Here is a 27765-nt window from a genome sequence, read left to right as displayed (position 1 = left end):
CCTAAAACTAAATATTATTATTAATGTAAATATTTGCAGTTGAAGTGTGTTTTTAGTCTGCAGTTTGGAGGGAGGGGCAGGGGAGTTGCTGTTAAAATAATCTTTTAGTCCCTTATTTGTCAAATATTTATTATATTTTATAAAATACTTTCCAGGTCCTTTTGTCAATCGTATGATATGAAGCAACATTCCACTAAAGTTTTCCGTGATATTGTGAATGCACTGGGATCCTTCATCCAGTCATTATTTCTTGTACCAAGCACAGGGAACACATCAATGACACCAAACCAAACTGGTAAAACCTTGTCCATACTATGATTTTAGTTACCCAGGATTTTCTTGTAATAATAAATTCTGATTTGATTCAGTATATACATTTGGATTGTGACAGTTCTTTACTTTTGTGTTCACTGAAGTGAAAAGCTAGTTTGAGACAAACTGGTGTTTTCAGGTCTGGTACAACAGGTGATTTTATCTACCTGTATTGCAGGGAAGATGTAGCCCCCAGTCAGCAGAGCAGTGCTCCTGCATTAGTATCTGCTTCAAGAGCAACCAAGCTTCTTGGCTCACAACTTTTCTGAGAGAAATTCTGAGGGAATTTTTTCTCATTTCTGACTGTAACACATTTGTCTGCTTTCTGTCTCCTTGTGTGGGGATGTCATTTTTGGCAGTGTGCAATTTAAGTAGTAAGACAGTGTGTGTTTGCTTCCTCCTGGGAGGCAGTCGCTAATTCTTCTGGATGTCCAGGGACAAAATGGGACTGAGGAAGCCAAGAGGTAGAAAGATAGGTCTGTGTTTTTCAGATGATCTTTCCTTTTTCTGTAAGCTGAAAACAGTCACTTACTGAAACTAAACTTGATTGTCTTTTCTTGCAGCCAGGGTTTGGTATTTTACTCGGTGTATTTTTATTTTTATAAGAAGAAATTGTCCTCTTGTCAATAACTTTGCAAGTGTTTACATCCAAGTTAAGAGTCTGTTTCTCCCTGTGGTTCTAGATACAGATGCCTCAGCAACAATGTAAAAATAATTTCTAAGGATGTCTTTTGACATGCCTTCTTAAGAGATAATAAACCGAGAATCAAAGTATAATTATCTATCATATCTACTATTAAATTAATAAACATGAAAAAGTCTGGTTTTAAACTCACACCTTCCAGGGTTCAGTCATGAAGTCTGCATTCCAAGTTGGTGTTAGCATTGGTAACGTGAAGAAATTTGTGTCAATGGCTATTGTTTAATAGCTGTCTGTACAGAAGCTGATAGAACATGTTTATTAATATTATTTCTGGGTTAGTTTAATCCAGTTAAGGGTAAATCAGAAAAGCACATTTCATCATGTAACACGCACATATGAGAAGCTATTCTAAAATATTCTCCTGAAAACTTAAATTTTGCCTTCATGAAACAGCAGCACAGTAGGGTCATACCCTTAGTGCTGTTACTGTTTCTCTGGCTTATTGTTCCAGTCTGTTTTCTTCTTTAGCTTTTCACTTACTCTTTCCACCCAAGTGTTTCTGATGTCTCTCAGGCATGTCTCTGTTTGCCTCTTTTTCTTCTTGTGGCCATGTCTAACATGCAAAGAGCAGCTCAGTGCAACCTACTTTTCTAATGTAGTCTTCTGATTATAATGAAATTTGTGTTGTAGCAGGCTGTCTTATCATAGAACACGTTGGGTTGGAAGGGACCTTAAAAAATATCTAGTTCCAACCCCCCTGCCATGGGCAGGGACACCTTCCACTAGACCAGGTTGCTCAAAGCCTCATCCAGCCTGGCCTTGAACACTTCCAGGGATGGGGCATCCACAGCTTCTCTGGGCAACCTGTTCCAGTGCCTCACCACCCTCGCAGTCAAGAATTTCTTCCTAATATCTAATCTAAATCTTCCCTCTTTTAGTTAAAAGCCATTGCCCCTTGTCCCACCACAACATGCCCTTGTAAAATGTCCCTCTCGAGCTCTCCTGTAGGCCCCCTTTAGGTACCTCAAAGCTGCTGTAAGGTCTCCCGGGAGCCCTCTGTTCTGCAGGCTGAAAAACCCCAACTCTCTCAGCCTGTCTTCAGAGGAGAGGTGCTCCAGCCCTCTGATCATCCTTGTGGCCCTCCTCTGGACTCACTTCAACAGGTCCATGTCCTTCCTGGGGGCTCCAGAGCTGAATGCAGCACTGCAGGTGGGGTCTCATGAGAGTGGAGTACAGAGGGAGAATCACCTCCCTTGACCTGCTGATCAAGTTTTTTTTGATGCAGTCCAGGATATGGTTGATTTTCTGGGCTGAAAATGTATACTGCCGGGCCATGTTGAGCTTCTTGTCTTCCAACACTTCCAAGACCACCTCCTCAGGGCTGCTTTCAATCCATTCTCCACTCAGCCTGTATTTGTGCTTGGGATTGTATTGACTGACCTCTTTTTCCTACTACTGAGTTCTAGATGCAAATATTCAAATTAACTTTGAAATATCTGTCTGGTTCTTCACTAATATATGTATTGTTTTATTGAGACCATTGGAGTTTAGTTCGTCCACAGAATGTAATGAAAGCTACTATACTTTTCACAAAACCATTTCATTCTGACTGAAAATACAGCAGTAGGCATCTACCAACTGTGCCTTTCAAAATAATTACTTTACACATCGTGTTTTAGACAGCAGAGGGAGCTCAAAAATAGTTTTTTTGTGTTGGTGGTGGCTTTTATTAGCGAGCAGCATGTCTCAGATTAATCCTGGTATCTCATCTTGAAAATTAAATGTAGAAAAAGGATGTTTGCTGATCGCTAAAATTAGAACGGTTAATTTTATAACTTTGTTTTTCTCAACAGGAGGCAATGCATCTGGGAATACTGGCTCAGCACAAACTAACCCAGGAGTGCTTGGAATGGGAGGAGGTGCAAGTGTATTACCTGCCTTTGAGTACAGAGGCACTTGGATACCCATCCTGAATGTAACAGTACAAGGCAGTGCTAAAGCTACCTAGTAAGTACCTCTATCTTTTTGAAACTGTATATAACAAATATTTGTTATTTCCAGCTTGATGGTTTAAGGATATATTTATTTTTTTATTACTGAATATTGAGGTCTTCATTTCACTGGCATTCAGGTATATTATGGATTTTATTTTTGTCAGTGCCATGAGGTGTTCTGATTTTTTGCTGTTTTGTCTGAATGCTCTGGATTCTGATCCAGATGTCTCCTATGGCTTTAGCATCTGTTGGGCTTTTTTTCTGCCATACTGAGCTGTATTTACTCTTCAGTTTTGGGCCTCACTCTACAGTATGTAACTGTTTTACAGTATCTTTTGCTGGATTGTATAATGGCAGATAATAGGGGCATTAAGCAAATGAGACATCAGTGGGAGTGACAAATAGCTTTCTTACACCAGCTTTACTGTATTTACAGTTTTTATTGAACAGGATATTGTGGTAGATGCTGGCCAGGTTGTCATTCCAAACAATGTATTGACCTATATAGGAAGGTTAGACTGTGAATGCTTCTTAGAATGACCAGTTATTTTGTCATGACTTTGTATAATGGAGATCGTGTTCTCAGTTTAAAGCTGTGAATGCTATGTTACTTTCAAAATCGTGGAAGCTTTTTTCATATCAGTCATAACCGTTGTGGGTCAGTTGCTTCCAAATGGGAAATTATTTGTACCGCCCATGAAATTTTAGCATACTAATACTCAGTAAAATCAGCAAATCACCTGGATCTCACTACTTCTTTAAGGTAGAAACTCCTTTATCTGCCTTTGAGATGCAGAAGGACAAATTCATCCTCAGATTTCAATAGTTAAACATGTGTGTGTTGACTTGACTTTTGTTCTAGCAGTGGCCGTGAATGTTATTTCAGGTTACCTGAGGGTCCTCAGGAAATGCAAATTTCGTACAAAAGTGGGTGAAAGCTAGTTCCTGCTTTGGCCAGCTACAACAACCTCCTGCTTTTCTTTTTTTTTTTTACTTTCTGTTCTTAACTGGCTCAAGAACATAGCAGCCACCATCATAGTCTCCTGTGCTGCTCTTAACTCACTTGTGTCTTACCTTTGGATCTGTCCAGTGACTACATTATTCCCTCTGAGTAGTTCTTGCATTCTTTTCTTCGGTGTAAGATTACGGAATAGTTGCTCATATGTCTTGTCAGCAGTTTTTCTTCTATCTTGTACTTTTGTCTGTAGTCCCTGCATGTAAGGAGATGACTAACTGTACCTGTAGATTTGGGTCACATCCTAGCATTGATTTGCTCCTACTGCTGCCGTTAGATTTTCATACAATGGCCACATCTTATACTTTTACACAATGTTTTAATTGGAGATATGAATAATGAACAGAGCTAGCAGAGATCTTTTTGTCAGTGTGGGCTTGTCTCTTCCCAGACCACTGTGTCTTCCACTTTACATGAGGAAGTGTTTTTAAGAGGAATAGACAAAGACTATTTTTCATGGCCATTCCCATGTAAATAAACAACTCACTTCATTTTTCAGTGGTTTGCTCTCCCATCTGTGAAAGTAAGGGTACACGACCTCTACCTCACAAGTACATTGTAACTATAAAACCCATTAATAATTTTAATCACAATCATATATATACTCACACTTATTTGTAGATAGAGGGTGAAATGCTGACCATTTGATTTATCTATACTGCCTGTGCCTCCAGATATCTAAGGCAGCCATCTTCAGGAAATTAGAGGTAATAACTGAAAAGTTACACATGTGGGAGAAGGAAAATCCTTTGTGCAGAAAACAGTGGTGACACTGCAGTATAAAAATGTCTTTGGTATATTGTAGCTGGAATGCTTAGCCTTTTTAAGAGTAAATGATGAAATAGTGGTGGCTGGGATATCAGGTAGTTTTTGTAACAGACAGTCTCTCCTTGTGTAGATGCTGCAGCTGTGGCAGCTACAATCTGTTTCCTATTGGATTTTTAACGCAACAGTTCTTTATGTGCTTTTCAGGTAAATTATGTAGAAAAGCGGCAGCGAGGCTGTAGTTCCAATATAGTGATGTTTTAATTGCATGGTTTTCAGCAGTGAATCATGTCAACATTTCCTCTTTGTACGAATAACTTCCATTGTTTACCTGTGCATGTAGGTGATTAATATTTGGTCATGTATTATCTAGCTATGACAGGCTTTTCTGGTCATATGGACTCAAAGATAACAATAACAGAACGTCTGACTTGTTCTCAATTTGTTGTAACTATGTTCACACTGTCATGGTTTTCTGACATATTTCCTCTGTTGTTCCTATGTACTTGTGGTGTACTGAGTAGGTTCTGTTGCAGTGGCTTTAAGTAAAATAATAAAAGTAAAATGATTCATTCAGTAATGTTTGCTTATATATGTTATTTTCTTAAAGTACTTTATTTGCAGATCTAAATACTGTACTTGGAGTTTTTACCCTTTCATTTACTATTTTATTTAGTGATTCATTTACTTTTTTACTTAATGACTTGATTAATCAAGTTTTTTTTCTTGAGTTGCTATAAATCTTAAAGGATGGTGTTTGGAGCCTGTTTCTACTTAACATTCATTTGGAATCTTGTTTTTTATTATTGTTGCTAATCACAGTGGTACTGTTACATGCTTACTTGTCATGCTTTCAATTTTTTAGTTTGGAAATGCTGGACAAAGTAGAGCCACCTACGATTCCTGAAGGCTATGCCATGTCAGTGGCATTTCACTGTTTACTGGATCTTGTCCGTGGTATCACTACCATGATTGAAGGAGAGCTGGGAGAGGCAGAAACAGTCGGTCAAACCACAACAGAGACATCTTCATTACCGGTGCAGTCTTCAGAGCAGCAAGTCTTGCAGTCTGTATCTGACCAATCAGAGAAAGAACTAGGTATTTGAAAATGCACATACTGTGTAAAATACTGGGTTTACGTAAAGCAGGATTAAAGTAGTTCATGCTTTTTTTGCTGAAATTTATTGTTTCTAAATCATACATACAATCTTTTAATTAATTTGTTTTGTGGGGTTTTTTTTTGTAACAGAACAGCGGTAGTCTCTAAAAAAGATGCTTGATGTACTGTCTCTGTCCTATAGCACCTTAGCCATAGACTCCTTATGGTCAATTAATACTGTTCTACAGGTATGTACATGGTATGTGAGGGGGAGGTAACAGGCATTCTGTTCTCCACAACTACTGTTGTGCCTTGTCCTTAATTCTGTTTAACACTGAGATCCAAGGTCACAAGAGGCAACCTGGCTGAGAAGAATGTGGCAGTTACAACCATTTTAAAAGAAAAATGTAGTTCTAGTAACAAGATAAAAAGATAAACATTTTAATTAAGAGATTTTAAATATGATTGAAGTATTTAGGGAAGAACTTATTTAAAAACTGACGTAGTATGAACTGAAGTTTGTATTTGTGCAACATATCAGGAGGCTGTATATGAACATACAGAAAGATTTGTGTCTCAAGAGTGATTTTGGCTTGTGTCCCGGGAAGCCGGGACGGTAGCGCTGAGGTTTGCACCGGGGCACGGGCGGCACAGGGACAGGGGACAGGGGACGCCGCTCGGCGGTGAGGAGCTCTCCGTGGTGCTGCAGGCACACTGGGTGGGCGGGGCCGGGCGGGGGGCAGCGAGGGAGCTGGGAAAGAGGGAGCTGGGAAAGGGATGCGGGCACATTATAAATCTATTAGACCTTCTCCACACACCCCCACCCCTTAAATTAAGAAATGATAAAATATGGAGAATTATACATACCACGGGGGGGAGGATTTTTCCTTCACTGCAAAATTTCAGTGAGTTTCTTTTCCCACATCTGTGCGCTTCTGAATGCTTTTTTTTTTTTACAGACAAATATTAAAAATAGTTATATATACCTTTCTAAGGTTTTTTTTGAGTGTAATTTAGAATAAGTATTGTCTTGATGACATTTTTTACTTTATGGATGTTACTTTAAAGGAAGCTGTTTAAATGGTATTGATGTGAGGGTGTCTGTGTGTACACATATATGTGTTTGTGTAAACGTACACATAAACCCACACTTTCAAAGATGCAGTAGCAAGCATTTTGTTTGTGATATAATTGAAGCTATTAAGTAAAACACTGTGTTTCTGCTTAAAAACAAATATATGTTTTTCTTTCAAGTTAGCAGAGCTGTCTGGGAAGAAATGGTAAATGCTTGTTGGTGTGGTCTTCTGGCTGCTTTATCCCTCCTACTTGATGCCAGGTATTAGGTCTTTCATTTCTCTTGATTTTTCAAAGACGAGATTCCCAACTGTACTTTGAACTGACTTTTGATACCAGTCAAATTGACAGTTGTATGAGTGTACACTGTTCATGGCACATGAGCAGTTTGTGGGTTAGTGGTGGCTAGACAGGGTGAGGCTGTGTTGAGTACGAGATACAGAGATCTCCAGAAGTCTAGCATCAGCTTTTGATGCACTTCAGTATAGCACAATTAATTAGATTGGCTTGCATTTAAACGATTTATATTATTTTTATTCCTTTTTACTTTGAATGTTTCAATACATTGAAGTGATTCTACTCATTTTCTGATTACTGGTGATAAAAGACTAAATAATGTCTCAGTACTCATTAGTACTATGCAGTCTCTGAAGTGGAAAGCCGTTTACTAGGTGATAACTTTGGTAACTTAATTGTCTCTTTCAAAGCATCTGTTGTTATCAAATGCCATTTTCTAAAATTAATGTTACATATCTCCTCATAGTTTTCTTTGCCAAATCATTCAGAACTGAAGATCAATTTTACAGGAAGTGGTTCTGAAGTATTTTGTTGATTGGTTATGCTTGCTCTTCAGTATTTATAGTGCTGACAGGTTTAAAGTAGCTGTTCTCATTGTTTTCACTTTTGGTTAGCTGCCTGCTTCTGTGCTGTGGATTAGTTCTTGATAAATGATGTGTACTCTTTCAGCACTGATGAAGCTGCCACTGAAAATATTCTAAAAGCAGAATTGACTATGGCTGCACTTTGTGGAAGACTGGGTCTTGTAACATCAAGAGATGCCTTTATCACTGCCATTTGCAAAGGATCCTTGCCTCCTCACTATGCCCTTACTGTATTAAACAGCACAACTGCAGCTTTGTCTAGCAAATGTAAGTATATAGGTTTTCCTTAATTTTGTTTCCATGTATTGTCCTGTAAACCTAAATTTTCTTGGGATGTGATTCCAAAGATATACAACTGTAGTATATGGCTGTCCTAAATTATGTTGGAATCCTCAGACAAGACCTAGACTGCCTGCTTTCCAGAATTGGTTAGTCTTGCTGCATCTGCTGGGTATCTTTCTAGTCAACCTAAAACTTCCTGAATACGTGGTGTATGTCAGAAGTTCATATTCTAAGGCGATCTGTCTATCATCCTAAAGATCTGTTAGGATATGTAAATAAGGTATTCAGATTCTGAAAAGCTCTCCGGGCAACTCGGATACTTAAGAGTTGGCTAAAACATCCTGCATTTGTGGTGTTCTACAGTCTTCTGTACAATTGTTGAGTGATGGTAGTACTTACTGCATAAACGGAAGATCTCAAATTCTGGGTTCTGTTCAGCTTACAAGTTGAATTGATGCTTCCTACATCCTGAGAGAATGTTGTAATTTATAGGATATGCCTGTTGAGGATGTACTTTGTTTATAATTTTAAAAATTAATTACTATGTAGCGAGAAATGTAACTACCTAGAGACTATGCAGGTGGATCTAATATTAGACCTTTTAATATAAAACAAAAATACCTTAGTGTGGGAACAAGGACCAGCACCTTTACTCCAGCCCACGAACCAAGTGTATTATTAGATCTTAAGTCTGTGAAGCAATATGCATGACTGAGCTACAGGGATTTCTGCGGAAATGAAGCAATGAACTTACTTTATGTAGGTTACCCTTCTTTTTACAGGTGAGTTACAAAATAGCTGTCCTGAAGTCCTGTACTGGAAAAACATCATGACATAGCATTTATGACACCTTCATTTTCTGAATGCACAAGTACAATTGTAGCACACAATGATACCATTTACACACAGTTACCACAGATGACTGAGTTGAGACATAGTCTAGTGCTTGTGTCTTGGTGCAAATACTCCAGTCTCGATGTATTGCAACCCATACCTAATAGTTAGCAAGTCAGGGTAATTACTGCCTCCTTTAACTCCATAAGGCAATGACATAATAATCTAAACACAGCTAAAGGTCTCAAAGTGAGCTACCTTATAACTAGTACTGTGCAAAAATTCTCTGGAGTGTGTTTGCCAGAAGGTGGTTGTTACTACAAGTAAGTACTGTATTTTAAACTTAGATTTTTTTTCTTTTCAATTTTCCTGTAGCATATTCCATTCAGGGACAGAATGTTCAGATGATTAGTCCCTCAAGCGAATCTCATCAGCAGGTTGTAGCAGTAGGGCAGCCCTTAGCTCTTCAGCCACAAGGAACAGTAATGGTAAGTACAACTTGTAAGTGATCTCAGCCTGCTTAACTGCTTCTTTCTGCATCTCACTGTCTCTCAAAAATAGGCAACAGATACACAGCATTCTTACAAATACTGGTTATCTGAAATATTGTGTTAAACTTTTAATTTGGAACAGCCCTGGACAGCAATGTTCTCTGGCTGTAAGGAAGACTTACTCTTGTTTTTCATCTGACACTTAGCTCAGCAGCTCCCATCCATTCTGTCTGAAAAACCTTAGATCTCAGTTCCATTATGTGCCTGTGTGTGAAGGTTCGCTTACATTATTTTTTTTTTAAGATAGACTCTGGTTTTGTGGAGAAGATGCACTTATAGTGGGAGTACTTGAATTTGTGTTCTTGGTGATGATGTGAGACTGGGAGGAGAGGGCAGCGACCAAATTGTATTCGAACCCCCAGCAAGATAAGACTAAGAGAAGGAGAGATACTGAACTACTCTAAAAAAGATATATTGCATCAGTGCAAACAAAATGTAATCTTTAAGCTAATTAGTAAAAAAGTGCAGGTTTCCTAGAAACATTATTATTGTAGAATAATAAAAATTGTGTGGTCATTTGGTGGTTTGTTTTTATTTTTTTTTAGCTGACTTCAAAAAATATACAGTGTATGAGGACACTACTCAACTTAGCTCACTGCCATGGAGCCGTTCTTGGTACGTCGTGGCAACTTGTCCTGGCTACTCTTCAGGTAAAACAGGAAATATTTATACGTTGCTTTTATGCCTGGCTTTTTTGCTGTAATTTGGTTTTAGGTTTTCATGTGAGCAATAGAATAAGCTTTGATTCTACTTATGGTGTACTTTGAATTGCCTTGAGTAAGTACTGTAGCATTTCCCTTGAATTCTGTTTGGCTGGAAGGCTGCCGGGTCCAGCTCAAGTACAATGTTAGTTTTCTCTCTGCCTGAAAAGGCTTTTCTGCTGAAAACGATCCTTTTGTATTTCAGCATCTTGTGTGGATTCTGGGACTGAAGCCTGGTGTTGGGGGTGCGTTAAAACCTGGAAGAGCTGTAGAAGGGCCCAGCACAGTAAGCATGCTTGTTCATTTTACCGTTAATGATTATGCACTAATTTTTATTGCAATGGATAAGACATTTCTGTCTCTTTTTCAAGGTTCTGACTACAGCAGTTATGACTGATCTCCCAGTTATATCCAACATACTTTCAAGGCTTTTTGAAAGCTCACAGTAAGAAACCTTATAATTAAAATAATGTATATATATCAAACTTGGCAGTGTTTTGATAGCTGTTATTTTTCAGGTACCTTGATGATGTGTCTTTACATCACTTAATAAACGCTCTTTGCTCCTTGTCTCTGGAAGCCATGGATATGGCCTATGGAAACAATAAGGTAGAGTTCTTTATTTTCTTTTTAGATGGTTTTGTGAAACAGGCAGAAGACTTGAATGTTTATCCTTTATACTATTTCTCATATTAAGACAGTAATACATTTGTTACTCTAGAGTAAAAAACAAATTAGGAACCAGAGGATGTCTTGTTTACAATGGTTCATATGGTTACTAAATTCTCTGAACATTCTCATTGTGTTCCTGCTATGTATTTTGCTAACTAAGGAATGTCATGTGTTTCCATTAATCAGATTATGGGTGGATAAAACTTTTTAAAGCCCTTGTAATTTCAGAAGTTAGGGGGTTTGAATAGCACAGTATGTTCTGTGAGTGCTCATATTAATTTCAGTTTTCTTTTATAATATACTTAAGAAAAAGCCATACAATTTAGATATTAAAAACCCCCTGATAATTCATATTTACTTGGGAAAATGATAGTATTCCTGTCAGCCTCAGTAAACAACCTTTAGCTCTGAAAGGTTAAAGACCCTGCGATTGAATAAAATGGATTATATATTCTCCTTGTCATAATCTAATCCCAGAGGAGGGTTTCTAAAAATTCTTACTTGATCTATTGTGCTAGAGATAATGATGTCAGAAAATATCCTTTATAATATTTGACAATTGCAGTAACACAGAATGAATTAAAATAAGCAAAGTTTGCATTTAAAATCGGTAGAAGATGAGAATAAAGAATCATCAGAAATGGAAACAGAAAATGATTCCAATGCAACAGTCATTTTGACTATATGTTGATTTTTTAAAAAATAATTTAAGAAGCATATCACAGATGTTTGCAGAGTATTTGATGAACGAGGAATTTATGAAGCCAATGGAAGATAAAACATAAGGGGATTCTTAAATTAAATATTCTGTATTGTTTGCTCATATATAACTTCAGCTTTAAAAGCTGTGATGGGAAAAAGGCTATTTTTCTAGTAAAATATGTTATAAAACTGGTTAGAGGGAGGACTGTGTAAAAAGAAGAGTTTTGAAAGGAATACCAGTGCTCTGACTATTGTCAAACTTGGAGAAAACTTATGAAAGAATGAAATTACGAAAGAATATTCTTCATGGTATGGTGTTGCTACTGCCTTGTGGCTTCTCACAAAGTACTGCAGATGCTGTGGAAACTTCCTGGCCCTGCTACCTAAACTGTTGTGACAGCATTCACAGTCTACAAAACACAGTACTTCAGTGAGATTAATTGCACATTAATTTATTAATTACAATGTAGCAAAAAGCTCTGACATTATCTGAGTTACCTCAAAGTCATGTCTTCAAATTCCATTTTATTAAGGAACCATCGCTTTTTGCTGTTGCTAAATTACTGGAAACGGGACTAGTCAACATGCACAGGATAGAGATTCTTTGGAGACCTCTGACCGGTCATCTTCTGGAGGTAACTAATTGCTTTTATTAGTTATACTAGAATTTAGTTTGTATTAATAAAGATATTGTGGGAATGCATTTTTGAAGTGTATTTTTTTAAAAAAATCTGAGCGGTATTTAAATGTTTTTGTTTATGCACTTCTTTTTTTGCAACTTGAATGCATCACAATTTGAATTTTTAAGTGAATTAACGTATTTAAATTCCAGTATTTTAATATCTTATTGACTTTGTCTTTTATGGTGCGGTCAGTCTTTGTATGTTTAAAACACTGCAGTGTTTAAAATTATCAATTTATTATACTTCATATGTGTTTTTAATTAAGGTTACATAAATGGGTTTCACTTTGGATTCACATAGTACAAATATCTAGGAATATTTTAAGATACAGTTTTCTGTCCTTACCAGATAGATTTAAGCCATTAGTTTTACTAACAAAGGGTTTTGAATGTTTTTTTTAAGAAAACATTGTACAAATATAAAAACAGATGTCATAATCCTACTTAAATTTCTTAAGTATTTTAACTTCAACATGAATTATATGCTCCATCAAGAAAAAAAAATCTTAAATTTTTAATGTGAAACTAAAAACAAGTGATAGAATGTAATTGTATTTTAATTCTCTGCAAAGATACGTAGAAGAATGAAATACAAGAACAGGGCTTGATTTAAAGTGGGTAAAGGAGAAAGATTTTCTTCCTTATTTTCCAGAACGTAACAGACACTTCCATAGAACCAGTGCATTATTTCAAATTAAGGATTTGACATCTCTAACCTTATTTGTGGAGATCATCTCCACATAATCTTTTATCTAGGAGAAGAAATTTGGATACTTGGGGGGTTTAAAGACTTGAGCAGAGGCATCTCTTTTTCTTCTCTTTTTTTTCCCTTTCCAAGACAATAACGTTCACCATCCACATCTCGGGACTCTTTGTTTTCATCTAGTAAGCAGTCTGTTTCAGTCTGCTATCCATTGTGGGTATTTGTCACTGTTTTGTAGGAAATACACAGTCTATTTAAATTTCTTTTAAAGTACTGCCCTATTTCCTTTTAAACCTGTCACTGAGGTACAGTAAGGAAGAAGAAGAAAACACCAGCTGCAAATTCAATTAAATAGAACCTGAGGGAAGAATTTGTTCTCTGTCTCTGGAACTGATTAGCTGGTCAGATTCAGAGCATCACGAAGTAGTTAAAATTCTCTTTTTCTTATATAGGGTAGCAAAAATATAAGTAATTCAGGAAAGTAGTTATTTCTTGTCTGCATTTTGTAACGTGAAGCTAGCTTTACTTCATTGTCCTCCTTTTCAGTTTGGTTAGTGGCTGATAAGGCAATGGTCCATAAAACCATCAGCCTTCCTTATGATCCTGCCTTGGACACTGATTCTGGATTCTCACACCATCTGAGCTAGGGCTGGCAGGGTGGGTGGAAATAATTATGTAGAGGTCAATGAAACATAGACTTATTTGTTTGAGGGTGATGTATCATATATGGGAGTACAGTTCATACTAGGTATCTATGCAATGGATTTGCACAATGTTTTACATTTTTCTATTCTAAAAAAAGCAATTAACAAAACTATTAGATTTAGATAACTAGAAGACAAAGAGAAATGAAGACAAACGTTTGAAACTTAAGCTTGAAATACTGTTCACTACTGTTTTGTCAAGTTTTTGAAATAATGAAGTGTAAAGCTTATTCTACATTCACTATGTACTTTTTGTATTTGAGAATACAGAAGAGCAGACACTTTCTGTGTTAGCTACTGTCATGCTAAACAGTGCGTGAAAGATGAAACTGAGTTTTAACTTAGCCTTAAGCTACTATACATATGAGAGTTTCAGGCATTCATTGAAGAGATGTTTGGTGCTTTTTAATCAATCATTATCTGAATTAGCAGTTAATATATTCATTTTGGAAAATATATTGGCTTGAAGTGCTGTGGTTTTCATTATGTTTCCTTCTGTGTCTTTCACTGCTTCCTATTGCTTCCTTATTCAGAAGGTATGTCTGTCCAAAAGATAAACATTTTTTTATTATTAAACCTAATTTTATAATCTATAGATATATTGTATTGTTATAAAAATAATACCTATGTACATTCTAATATAATTAAAATATCCATTTTTTTATATTACTAGTATTCAAATCTTGGTTAAATAAAAGTGACTTTAAACAAAATATTGCTGTGTTTTCAGGTCTGTCAGCATCCAAACTCGAGAATGAGAGAATGGGGAGCAGAAGCTTTAACTTCTCTCATTAAAGCAGGACTGACATTCAGCCATGATCCTCCATTATCTCAGAATCAGGTAAAGTAAGTTTAAAAGCAGCTGCTTTCCTCCTTTTCTGGAACTTAAAATGAACATGAAATCAAAATCTTCCCTAGAGGAAGTTTTCAACAGTTCAACGAATAAGAGGCATTCATACAGCAACTTTACTATTGAGTTTATAAAGCCTACAGCTGTAATGTTCAGATGTAACTATTGAGAATCACCTTATGCATTCTAATGAACTACTCTCCTTCCTTTTTCAAATGCGTAACAAAGAGTAGTGATGCTTGCATACAATGTCCGTTTGTTAGAACAAGTTATGGATCACCCTCATGAGTGCAAAACGATTCCAGAATGTTTAGAAGTATATATGTGATGTGATGGCAGGTAAAAAATAAATTGCCTAACCTCCTAAATCACAGCTATTTAATCCATTATTAATAAAACGTTCTCATAATTTTACTGACGTTCAATGGATAGTTTTTTCAAGGTCTCTTTAGTAGGAAGCTGGGTCTAGCCCTGCTGGGTGAGCATAAAGTTGCATGGTGGTTTTTACAGCAGCATGCTGTAGTTACTTCCTGAGGGACCTGGAGGACAGGTTGGGGGGAGGGGTGGTTGTCAGGGAGGAGGAGAAAAAAATTTAGATCTCCTGATGAGATCCTTTAAAACAGTTGTTTAGAAAGGCCAGTCTGACACTGAATTTGAGCATGTAATGAATGAGTTACTGAATTCATTTAATAAATCTTCAGTTGGTACTGTATGTTTTCACTTGCTATACGTAAAAATAATTAAGGTTCAGTTAAATTTTAGCATCCTTAATATGTTTTTTTTGTTGACTTTTAGAGACTGCAGTTGCTTTTATTGAATCCACTAAAGGAACTGTCAAACATCAGTCATCCTGATATCAGGATCAAGCAGCTGGAGTGTGTGCTACAGATTTTGCAAAGTCAGGGTGACAGCTTAGGACCTGGTTGGCCATTGGTGCTTGGAGTTATGGGGGCAATCCGAAGTGATCAGGGGTAAGTGGTGGAAATGAAATTTAGAAATCATGTAAGGTAAGAATAATAGAAATAATTCTGCTTTTTTTTTTTTCTTACTTTAAGAGCCACTTTGATAATAGCCATAACTTACATTGTCATTTGTAGCCTGTGAACAATTTTATTCAACGCAAATATACCTTTTAATTTGTCCTGTAGCACACTTTTATTTTACTGAATTAATCTTTCAGAAGACCACAGTATTATTCCACTCTATGCTCTCCTGTGGTCAGCATGCAGTATACCCTGAGGAGTACTCCTTGCGCCAATTAATTTGATGTTAACTAGCTGCTGGACATAGCTCTGGTGCTTGCAGACAATTCTGTTTGTCTTAGCTGTTGCTCACAGTTCCTCTGTTCTTTCTTTTTCTTCTTTAATCTTTGGGTAGTCTCTAGTATGTGTTGTCGTCTGAACGCTCTCTTTTTCTGTTGAAGCCTTCCTCTCTAAATGGCTACTGGTAGCACAAGGATGGAAGTTTATTTACTTGCTGTGGGTGAATCCCTTGACTGACTAACAGCTGACTGTTGCCAACAGAGAGGGAATGTTACTGGACTGGTTCTCTTGCCCACAAGGGAAAGCAAGAGGTGAAGTTGCAAGGAGTATTTTTCAAATGAGCAGTGAAATGAACATCTGCCCCTAGAACTATAAGCACCAAGAACCATACCCATACATTTAGACCACATTATTCCTTCTTTGGTGCAAGTCAAGACTAGCACCAAGATAGGTCATCAAATAACTCTGGTATCAGAACAGTTCACCTTGGCGTATCTCTTTCACCTCACCTTAGCTTCTGGCCATACGAAGACCTCCTAAAGCCCCTTGAAATGCTTGAAGGATTTGGTGTTGTACCAGCATTGTTTGCTCTGGCAGTAGTACTCAACAAAATCCCCAAGGATGTTGACGTTCCTGGTTGTGAACATCCTCTTTTTGGTAACCGTGCTTCCTTTGGTACCTGCTGTTCCCACAGTGAGTGCGGTGTGTTCTGTGGTTCCTACATGCATGTTGGTTTTCACTGTTGTTAATGGATGAGAACCAACACAGATTCCTTCTGAAGACAGTCTTCAGATCCCGTTACATTTTAAACCCATGCCTCACTGGCCAGTATCTCAAGATGTTACTAAGATCTTGTATAATATCTTCATCTCCTCCTAAAAAGCGTATAGAATAATCTACTTCTCTTCAACTACGTAGTACTGTTTGCCCACATCGTATCAACTACAGAAGGGGGAAACAAAATCAAGCAAGCTTCCTTTTTGTTGGGAAACAACGGAATTTCTTACCTCACTTACAGCTGTGAGTGCAAGATGTGGGCACTGTTATCATACTTCATTATTAAACTTACTAACCGTGAGATTTTCTTCACAAATGTCTTCCCTCTGGTCAGTGAAAATCCTGGATTCCAGGACAGAAATCCTTTTACCTTCTAGGAGAACTTGCAAAGCTGCTATAAATACAGAAGATGCTATTTGAGAGCCAGTGATAACATTGGTCACTTCTTGATGGTGTGGTACTAGCCTGCCAAACAAAAGGAAGTCTGATTTTGAAGATTTTTTCAACGGGATGCCCCTTTTTATTTTAAGGATAGATAAACCCTGATCTTAAGTTTTCAAGCTAAGCTTAAGTTTCTCGCATTTGTGTTTACCTTTCCATGCCACCTATAACATCAAGGACAGTTTTACCTTTTGAAGAGCTGTATTGCTGTTGCCGTTTGCATGAAGGACTTTGAAACCTTCCTCCAAACACATAGTAGTGTGGGACATAAATTGGGAAATGAACGGTTTTAAATTTGTTCTAGCAGCCTTGCATTTGAAGATTGGAAAGAGAGTTTACTTTCCCATTAACTCAGCTCTTCAAAATGTAGTATAACTGTACTTCCATTTCCTGCCTTCTTTCTCTCTTGGGAGTCCTTGAAGGTCACATACCTCTGGAACTTTGTAGTGGAGGGGGAACTGCAGTTTCACTTTATAGACTCCTGTAATGAATATGAGAGAAGGTGGTGTATAAGCGTTTCCTCCATGAGTATAAAGCAGTGATAAATCCTTTGATCTTATGTGGTAGGATGGGTGTCTCTCTGCAGTATGCATCGTGTTAGAGAATTACTAGTTTTACCATTATGGTCCATGTGAAGTTTCTTGTGCATTCCTCTGGCTTCTCCCATATCACGTTGGCTGTTACGATACAGTGGAAATGGCCCACCTATGATTTTCGTTTTGAATTAATTGAAAAAATTACTATTTTATTTAGAATTCTGAAATATGTAACTGACACATCTGTATTCTGATTTTTTCCCTGCGATATGTATTCTGAAGGACGCTAAGTTTCTGTATCACAAACTTTCTGAATTTTTTATTTCGTATGTTGAATATTAAGCATGAAAAAAACCTACTCTTTAGTGAAATTGAAATGCATCTTCCCTATTTTGTGTAATCTAGAGTCCACCAATCCTTTTGGTTCCTTCATTTTGTGTCTCACTAAACAAGGTTTTTGTTTTAGATGACTGTGCTGCTTCTGAGAGCTCCTTTTTATAAACCTTTTCTATGCTAATTTTTTTTAATGTTTGTATTAAGAATTTGGTTCTGAAGGCAAAGTATTTATTAAAGATCTATTTAATGGCAGATATTTTGAAAAGAATTTGTCTAACATAATGTAGTATTGAAGCAACTATGACTACCATTACATTAGCATGAATGTTTCCTAATATATAAAAATGCATTTTGCCAACCTGTTTGGCATACTTTGAGTAATTTGTAACTGCTGATACAAAAAATTGTTCAGAACAGCTAAGATTATAATGCTTAAACTTAAGCTTTGTTTTTTCCATTGTTGCTTTTTTAGAATGTTTTAGCTGACACATTTGAACTAACAAGTCCCAGAACTCTAGAACAGAGAAGTGGATTTCACTTTATAAAAAACTAGCTGAGGACCACGGGAGAGTCTAAACTTCGACTTCACTAGCTAATTAACAGTCTAAAATACATCAGAATTGGAAGCTTGAACTTAATGTTATATCTCAAAAAACCCTTTGAAACATTTGCATTGTTGCACATTAATGTCAAAATATTAAGTGGATTTTTTTCTTTTTTTTTTAATAATGCTATCTCCTGTTGTATCATATTCAAAAAGTTGCTGTGCTTTTGAAGAAATTTGAAATGAGTGTGTGTGTGTGTGTGTTGTTTTTGTTTTGTTTTTTTAAGAGAGTCCTTAATACGGACTGCATTCCAGTGTCTTCAGTTGGTTGTGACAGACTTTCTTCCAACAATGCCATGTACTTGTCTACAGATAGTTGTTGAAGTTGCAGGAAGCTTTGGACTTCACAATCAAGAGCTAAATATTAGCTTAACTTCAATTGGTTTGTTGGTGAGTTTTATATTAACCTACAATGATGCTGCTTCTGGCTTTTTCTTTTTTTTTTCTTTTTTTTTTTTTCTTAAATGAAAATTTATCTGTAGTCAATTCTACAGATGAAAGCAAAACCTATTTTTTGAGTTCTTACTGAACTCCTATGCTGGAGTTCGGAATCATATGTAAATTGAGTAGGCACAATTTATCTTTAATCTACATGACTCCAGGGTTAAAGAAATAGTACTGTGTTGTAAGCACATTCATCGCTGTCTTATTTTTAATATACGTTTTCCCTTTCTAGTACTTCATGTATGACTGGGGCATGAAAGCTGAGGCTAAGAAAAGTACTTTCTGCATCTCACAGTACTTATGTGCTGACTGTCTTCCATCAGTACAGAGAAATTAATATCTTGATGTACTTTGCAAAATGCTTTTAAATGTGAAAATGAGAAACAGTTTATTTCATGATCATTAAGAGCATTGTAATATTTTTATTGTACAACAGCATATGTCTTATTTATTTTGTAGTGGAATATTTCAGATTATTTTTTCCAAAGAGGTGAAATAATTGAAAAGGAGCTAAACAAAGAAGAAGCAGTGTTGCAGAAACAGGCAGAAGAAAAGGGAGTGATGCTGAATAGACCTTTTCATCCTGCATCACCGTTTGACTGTCTTTGGTTATGCCTGTATGCCAAACTTGGAGAGCTGTGTGTGGATCCCCGACCTGCAGTTAGAAAAAGCGCTGGGCAGACATTGTTTTCTACTATTGGTGCTCATGGAACTTTGTTGCAACATTCAACATGGCACACAGTAATATGGAAGGTATGATGTGTAAACTTTCACTGAATATTTTTTAAATTGCATTCATATTTTAATAACCATTGACATGCTATTTTAATATCAATTAGCTAGTTTATTAAGACTTTTTAAAGATAACATATGGTGGCAGAAGTCTGATTTCTTAGGTTTTGTGGGTGGTTTTTTACACTGTCTCTTCTCTGGCCCTTAAAGCCTCTTATGAAATGTGATTTTTGTATCTTCATGAGTTCTTTCTTACTCAGGAGTTGGATAAAAAGGCTGTTCCCTTCCTATAAGAATGAATGACTCGTTTCTTTGTGCAAAAGTATAGAGACGTTTGAGGGTCATATGATTGGACTGATCTGATATTATTATTGATCTGTTGTTGCTTTGTGCTCTGTTTTGGCTCTTTTTGAGAGGATCTGTCAAATACCCTGTTCTAAATCACAGTCATGTTGGGTTATACCTTACGGAAGAATCAGGCTGTAGTTGAGTCTGCAAGTTGTATCTGTTGAGGTATCAGACATCCACTGGTTTGCTAACTTCTGTTAGTGGTAACACTGCCCTCAGTGGTTTTGATCATGCTGTTTCTAACCCTTCTCAAGTAAACAACCGTTGACTGATCCTTACTCTCACCTGTTGCAGGGACTGTTTAGAATAAGAGAATTCTCAAGAAGACACAGTGACAGAAAGGACAATGGAAAAAATTACTATGTTTTGCTATTTTACCATAAATACAACTATGTTATTTGAAAAGTTGCTTTTTTCCTCTTTTTCTGACTATTACAGGTTTTATTTCACCTGTTGGATAGGGTTCGAGAATCTTCCACCACAGCTGACAAAGAGAAGATTGAATCAGGAGGAGGCAATATTCTCATCCATCATTCAAGGGATACAGCTGAGAAACAGTGGGCTGAGACATGGGTATTAACACTGGCTGGAGTTGCAAGAATATTTAACACCAGGAGATACTTACTGCAGCCTTTAGGTAAAGTTTATACAATAACTTTAAACAGTTATTGAAAGATACAGTAATAAACTTTCTGCTTTTGTATTATTTATTTTTTTTCAGTGAAAGTACTGGGCAAGAATCTTAGCTTAAAAATGTGTTCTGTTGTGTCTCGCCGTAAGTGTGATGAAAATTACAGAGTTTTTAATTCGTGTTCCTTGGGGCCAAAAGTTATAAGTACCAGTTTCTTCTTCTCTATGACAGTACTTGAAATTAAATCTCACTAGTCACAATTCTAGGTGCCAAATAGCTTTAATTTCTGGTAGCCTGATAACAATAATAATTTCTCTGTTCTTTTGGTTGTCAGAACATATTTTTCCTCTTGTCTTTCTAAGGTTACGCAGTACTTGCCTGGAACTCTTCTGTAGCATCAGTGTGTCAAGTTTAGCAGTGTTCTTACAATATGAAGAGATCTCACTTCATTCAGTGAAGTACTGAACATTTATATTGTTCAGTTGTATGCAGTATTATTTTACAGTAGCTTGGTAAATGACCTAGTGTTTAATTTCTTTAAGGAGAAAGGGAAAAAGAAGCAGGGAATGTATAGGTTGCAAAGAAAATTCCCCACTACATCAATATACTTTCACTATCCCATAGTATGCAATTAATACATATATGAACTAGAAATAAGTTGTGTTTTATTTCATTTTGGTTGTTTTTGATACAGATATCAATACATGAATAACTATCAAGGGTATTGCTGAAATGTAGTAGATTTTAAATTATATTAGACCTGAGTTAAAATTGAATAAAAAACTAAAACATTACAGGGCTGTTTTAATTATTCAAACCCTGTAATTAGTAACATAGAAAATTGAAGGTTAAGGCTAAATTTAATGAAAAACTCAAACTCCAAAAATCTTTCTCCACAGTACAATTATCAGAGCATTTTAAAATAAATTCTTTATAACTCTATTGCATGACTATAGATTTGACCCTTAATTCTTTGTGTGTACTTCACACTTTTTGAATTCAGCAGGCATCTGGTATGTATAAGAACAAATCTGTTTCACTATCCTGAATAAAGAAAACATTTTTTTCTGATATGGGATGTGGTATGTGATTTTTTTGCTAGCAAATTTGACATGAATTTAGATATATTATTTCTTTCCTCATATTTCATGTTCATTCTTTCTGGTTACAGTTGAACTGATAATATTCTGAAATTCATCCAAGCCATCACCTAACCTCATGACATTTTTCTGTATTAGAGTAACAAGTACATGAAAAGCCTTCTAGAGACAGGGTGGATGGGAAGGGGAATAGGAGGACAGTTCTAAGTTAATTTTTTTGCTCTTTCTTTTTTTAAATAGGAGACTTTTCCCAAGCCTGGGATGTTCTTCTTGATCACATCCAATCAGCAGCACTCAGCAAAAATAACGAAGTTTCCTTGGCTGCTCTGAAAAGCTTCCAGGAGATCTTACAAATTGTTTCTCCTGTCCGAGACTCAGAGAAACCTGATACACCACCGGCTATCAACGTTTCTGTACCTGTGGTGGTAGGGACAACAACTGCCACTAGTATTGGCAGATCATTCATGAGAACTGATTCCATAGGAGAAAGAATAGGAAGATACAATGGTTCTGAACCACCTGTAATAACAGATGAGATTGAAGATTTGAATCTTTGGTGGGCAGCCTGGAACAGCTGGTATAGGATTGGTTCAGAAAGTACAAGGCCTCCAATTACTTGTGATAAATTGACTTTCATTCCCAGCCAGCCTTTTCTTACAGCTTTAATTCAGATATTCCCAGCTCTTTACCAGCACATCAAAACTGGTTTCAGCATGGATGATCTGCAGAAGCTGGGTGTCATTTTGCACGGTGCTGTTTCGGTTCCAATCAGTTCTGATGCTTCCCCTTTCATCCTTCCATCTTACACTGAGGCAGTTTTGACAAGTTTACAGGAAGCAGTGCTTACAGCTTTAGATGTTTTACAAAAGGTAATAATGTGACTTCAAATGCGTGGTGAAAAGATAAACTACACCGTGTCTCAATTTGTCTTCTCAGAACTATAGTGTGGTGACTCAAACATGAATTTTTATATTATTTGTAATTGCACAGTGTTATTGGAACAATCAGATCTCCATTCCTGGTGCAGCCCAGGTGCTCATCATTGAAAAGAATGGTGTAATCTTTATGAAATCCACTTTTGCTTGATTGCAGAAATACCCTCAGTGTTGTGCTGTGTTTGTAGCCATTTACTTGTCTGTCTAATATTAAATTATTGTACTGTACGAAGGTCTGTACATAGAGTTGGGGGAACAGTCCCACAAACAGTATTCCTTACGTTGCCCAGGTACTGCCATAAACAAAGTCAAGAACAGTGATCATGAGAACTTCGAGTTCATACAAAATGTAATATATAAAACGTCTATGGCAGACCGCCTGCCTTCTTGCCTCTTGTTAACCAGTTGTTTAAGCAGAAGTGCAGCATTTTCCTTAAGAAGTTCCTACTATAGAACTTACCCTCAAATAGCACCTTTCCTGGAAGTGAATCTATAAACAACAGATTAGGGTGCCCTTTTTCTGCATAGTTAAAAAAAAAAAAATTGCTTCTTTCTGGAGTTGTAAAATATCTCCTTGCAAAATACAGTGTTCATTCAGAAAACTTGTTTATTCAAAAGAAACAAAGCTGATAATGATTGGGATCATGCATTTATATTGTGCTGCTTTAAAAACCCCGAAGCTACAAATTTGCCCCAAAAAGCCTACTCAGGAAATGCTAGAGTGAAAGCTATCCATGTGATCTGACTTTATTCCTTTGGGCTTTCATTTTATGCCTACTTCGCTTAGCTGTGTGGTCACGCCCCTGCCCGCCAACTGCCCCCAAAAGGATCCTGCCCCATTTCGTTCACGGAACACGTGGTGCCTACAAAATGAGCAGCAATTCAGTATCTTGTTTTCTTTTTGCTTCATGTGGATTGACTTCTCTCATACTTACTTAAACCCTAGAAGCAAGGCAGATTCATTACCTTGCAGTCATTTCTTTATGGGTTTAACGAATATTCATTAATCTATTTTGAGAACAGATGTGTAAGGTTAGAAGTTGGTATTAAATCTCAGTTTTGTGTGTGGGAATATAAATAGCGAAGTTTTAACACCAATTGTATCCACTACATTTTCATCCTTTTCCAGTCAGGCTTGACCCTTTTGTACCCTTCCCTTTACAGCAGGTCAGCCCTGCCCTAGTCCTGTTCTCCCCACTTACTCCATGTATTCATCTCTAAGATTCTTCTGTTTCTTTGCTGGTCTCCTTATCCAGGTGTTCTTAGTTCCCAAAGGCTGCAGGCATTTGTCCTGCAGGTTTCCTGGAAGAACCCCCATTTGTGATTGGTTTTCCTCACAATACCTTCATACCTCCAGGGTTGGGATTCTAGCCCCGTGTTGGGTGCCAAAAAGAACTGTCATAGTTTAACCCCAGCTGACAAGTAAGTACCATGCAGCTGCTCACTCACTCCTCCCACCTTGCAATAGGAAGGGGAGGAGAATCAGTAAAAGGTAAAACCCATCAGCTGAGATAAGAATAGTTTAATAATTGAAATAAAGTAAAAAAGAAAAAAAAAACACACACCAAAAAGCACAAAATCAAGCAAACAATAGTAATCGTAATAAAAAGCAGAGGGAGAGGGGAATGAAACCCAAGGAGGAAAAAACCAAAGTGATATACAATGCAGTTACTCGCCACCAGCTGACTGACACTCAGCCAGTCCCCGAGCAGCAATCAGCAGCCCCTGGCCAGTTCTGCCCAGTTTCTATACTGAGCATGACGTTCTATGGTATGGAATATCCCTTTGGCTAGTTTGGGTCAGCTGTCCTGACTTTGCTTTATCTCGGCTTCTTGTGCACCTGCTCACTGGCAGACATGGGAAACAGATAAGTCCTTGATCTAGGGTAAGCACTACTTAACAACAACTAAAACATTATTCTCATACTAAATCCAAACACAGCACTGTACCAGTTAAGAAAATTAACTCTTATCTCAGCCAAAACCAGGACAGTATTAGTGCTTTTCAAAGAAGGGGTTACCAGAGTTTTTAAAAGGAGGAAAACCTGCATGTTTTTTATACTCTTGATCTTGTCAAGATGTTAAACCGGTTTAAGTAAACTTCAGCTAAACAATAACAAAAGCAATAACTCCCCATGAAAAATAGAGATATCTCTATTCCCCTGTCCCAATATAAATAGTTAGTATGGCAGTTACAAGCCTCTGCAAATACAGATTAAGCTGGGGTTAAACCACGACATGGATTTACATAGGAAGGTACCTCAGTTTATACAGTAGCTCCCACCCTATCTATAGTTGTGTTACTAACAAGCCAGCACTGAAGTCAATCAAAAAATAAGTTTAAGTGTATTTGGATATCACTAAGTTCTGTGAAGTCATATGATCGCTCTTCTTGGATATATAACGCGATACAATTCACATAACAAGGCAGGCAGGCAGTGCTGGTGTGGAGCAAAGGCTGTCCATCACGTGGTTTTGCTGGAGGCCACAGTATCTTCTTCCTCAGTTGAAATGAATTAATATTCTCAGGAGTACTCACAGGAGCTAGTGGAATGGTTAAAGGAAGAGTATGTAAATATTTTCCATTTTCTCTGAAACAAAGTATTTCTAAAATATTTGCATGTGGGATCAGATTGAGTTTTGTTCTTTGCTGATACGGGAAGATTTGGGTCAGTTCTGATTTTCTAAGAAGTTCTGGAACAACTTGTAGTTGGAATAGCATGAAAAAACCCCAACATTTTTAAGACTGAGCCTCTGACTGGTTTAATAAAGAGATTTTATGATGTGATTGCACTAGTAAAAGATTGCAACTCGGGAATATAGCACTGGAAGGGAACTTTGATTCTCCTTTCAGACTTCCATGTGTTGAGCCCATTTTACACTCCTTGTTTTGTTCTTAATTTTATTTCTCATCAGACCTTGTCTTCTGGACTTTCACGGCTGTAGTGTAGCTGCCTGCTTCATCACTGTAGCCTCAGCTAAAGTTTGTACACAAGTGCAAATTCTCTTGATTATTCTCAGTCCCTCCCTACGTTAACTCCAGGTCAACCCTGCAGTGAGCCAGCTGGCTCATCAAACAGAGGAACGCAGATACATGCTTGGGTGTCAGACACATTTGAATTCTGCCTCTGTAGGCAGTATGGATGCAAACCTCTTGAGCGATGAGTGTGGTAGACTCAAGGCTGTATTTACACATACCGACAAAGATGGTAGAGAATTAGCTACAGAAAACTGTAAAAAAACCCAGTAGTCTGACAGTAGTTGCACTGGGAGTTGTTAGATAAATCTGAACTATTTAAAAAGTTTGAAGGTTAGTACTAGAATCCTTTAAAGCATAAATTTCTGAACCTAAAGTACCGTATCAATTTTTACAACAAACAGTTGACTGCAGAGTATTTTATTTTAGGTTTTGGCTGTGTTTTACTGTTGTCCAACCATTACTTTTTGATTTATACATGTCTCTTAAGTATGTAAATAAGTGCACTTCATGCAGTAAATGGTACTTTGTTTTATAAGCATGTCTTAAAGATACTTTCAACATCCTTAGTGACACATGTGACTTTTAGATCAGCAATTAAACCTTTAGTCTTCTGCCACACAGGTGAATATCTAGGATCTAAGCATCTTTTCCAGAAAAGAAGTATGGCTTTTTAGAAGGAGTGCTGCGCTATATTCATAATGTTGATTAAGCTTTTTGAGCATTAGAGAAGAGTTTTGAATTGCAGAAAGCTGAGGAAAAGCGAAAGGCCATTGTGGGTCACGGAGCGCTCTACTGTGAGTTGTAGATTGCCTGAAGGTTGCACCTAGGTCTTAGGGTCATCTAGTGATGACAGTGCCTGTAACCCCTGTTGGCTTGCTCCCTCTCATGGCTGGGGACTCAGAATATTTGCTAGCCCGTCTACTGCCACAGCTCATGACACAGCCCCAGCATGGAGGCTGCACTCAAACAGCTTTGGAGCAGCTGGCACCTTGAGTGAGTTCAGCCACAACTTGTCATGCGTGATCTGTGGTTAATGAAGAGGGGGGGTAATTCCTCCCCAGAGGAAAATGACAGTACAAGCACAAGGTCTTTTTGTGGAGCAATAAATAGACTGTTTCTTGAAGCTTTGAGAGGAGAGACTTTGAGAAGAAAGGCAAGACATTTAAAATGACAGAAAATAATTAGGAGTAACTTCATAGAATCGTTGTGTTTGGCTTTGAAAATAAAAGCCCCAAGATTGCCTTGGGATTTGTATTGCAACAGGAAATCATTAGATTACGACAACGTGGTATTTCATTGACATCTTTTAAGTATATCACCCTTCGTGAAATGTTTTCCATTTTAAAGCAAGATTATGAGTTTCAGCTATACTAAAACCATATCATCCTCATTTTATTTATGTTCCTTTCTGTAAGACACAATTTTATCTGCTTATGAAAACCTTGTATGAATTACTTCTGAGATTTAAATGTTCTTTGAAGTAGAACTTAAAGAAGATGTGGCTGAGACCAACAGACAGGACTTACGTAGGCCTTATGCTTTGCTGTCATGTCAAATCAGAATTTGTGAAGAAGAGATATCTTTCATTGGACAAAATGAGATAGCTGTATTTACTAAGCTATATATGCCCAGGTATCTGGCTACTTACTTTAATAGAATAACAAAACTTACGTTCCTTAAACTGTTAGAACTATACACTGTCTTTTATACAGCTCTTGCTGTACAGACTCTTGCATAGTCTTATATGGGAATTTTTCTTTAGGAGCTCCTTGTACTGATGCAGATTTTTGAATACAAAAGTTCAAAATACATATTAAGCTTTTGTATTTTCTTTTGGTATAGGCTATATGTGTGGGCTCAGAAAGTATGCAGATAATGTATCCTGCAATCTTTGACCAGCTGTTGGCCTTTGTAGAATTTTCCTGCAAGCCTCCACAGTATGGACAGTTGGAAACAAAGCATGTTGCGAATGCAAAGTATAATCAGGTAATTAATTAGAAATCTTGCTTGTTTCACTTGGCTGGTGAACTGAATTCAGTTTCAGATATAGGTCGTTTTGCAAGATGCATTTATTCCATCTGGAAAAACTTTGCTGTGCATGTTGTACAGTATAATATGTTAATTTATTAGTTGTTTTTTTGAAACATGCTTTTGTTATCTTTGTTTGCTCCCTTTG

General features: G+C 37.1%; 1 protein-coding gene and 1 long non-coding RNA gene across 4 annotated transcripts in view; both read left to right on the top strand.

Annotated features, from left to right (window-relative positions):
- The window catches only part of MON2 (MON2 homolog, regulator of endosome-to-Golgi trafficking), a 73906-nt gene that overhangs the window by 28021 nt on the left and 18120 nt on the right, over positions 1-27765 (top strand). For all 3 annotated transcript variants that reach the window (XR_008822027.1, XM_056339957.1, XM_056339956.1), the window contains exons 10-27: positions 156-295; positions 2809-2962; positions 5595-5827; positions 7083-7164; positions 7869-8050; positions 9275-9387; positions 9996-10100; positions 10357-10437; positions 10523-10596; positions 10670-10760; positions 12059-12160; positions 14345-14455; positions 15260-15435; positions 18648-18810; positions 19324-19617; positions 20383-20581; positions 21916-22544; positions 27432-27575. Coding sequence is in view for 2 of the 3 variants with exons in the window: in XM_056339957.1 (XP_056195932.1) it covers positions 156-295; positions 2809-2962; positions 5595-5827; positions 7083-7164; positions 7869-8050; positions 9275-9387; positions 9996-10100; positions 10357-10437; positions 10523-10596; positions 10670-10760; positions 12059-12160; positions 14345-14455; positions 15260-15435; positions 18648-18810; positions 19324-19617; positions 20383-20581; positions 21916-22544; positions 27432-27575 (3073 nt within the window). In the remaining variant the exon portion in view is untranslated. The remainder of the gene's footprint in view (positions 1-155; positions 296-2808; positions 2963-5594; positions 5828-7082; positions 7165-7868; positions 8051-9274; positions 9388-9995; positions 10101-10356; positions 10438-10522; positions 10597-10669; positions 10761-12058; positions 12161-14344; positions 14456-15259; positions 15436-18647; positions 18811-19323; positions 19618-20382; positions 20582-21915; positions 22545-27431; positions 27576-27765) is intronic.
- LOC130149848 (uncharacterized) lies at positions 22551-24168 on the top strand. Its single transcript, XR_008822031.1, has 2 exons — positions 22551-23930; positions 24004-24168. It is a non-coding gene; the product is annotated as an uncharacterized LOC130149848 (long non-coding RNA).

The sequence above is a fragment of the Falco biarmicus genome, chromosome 5, assembly GCF_023638135.1.
Source record: "Falco biarmicus isolate bFalBia1 chromosome 5, bFalBia1.pri, whole genome shotgun sequence".
Classification (NCBI taxonomy): Eukaryota; Metazoa; Chordata; class Aves; order Falconiformes; family Falconidae; genus Falco; species Falco biarmicus.
This window is presented reverse-complemented; position numbering and strand designations above follow the sequence as displayed.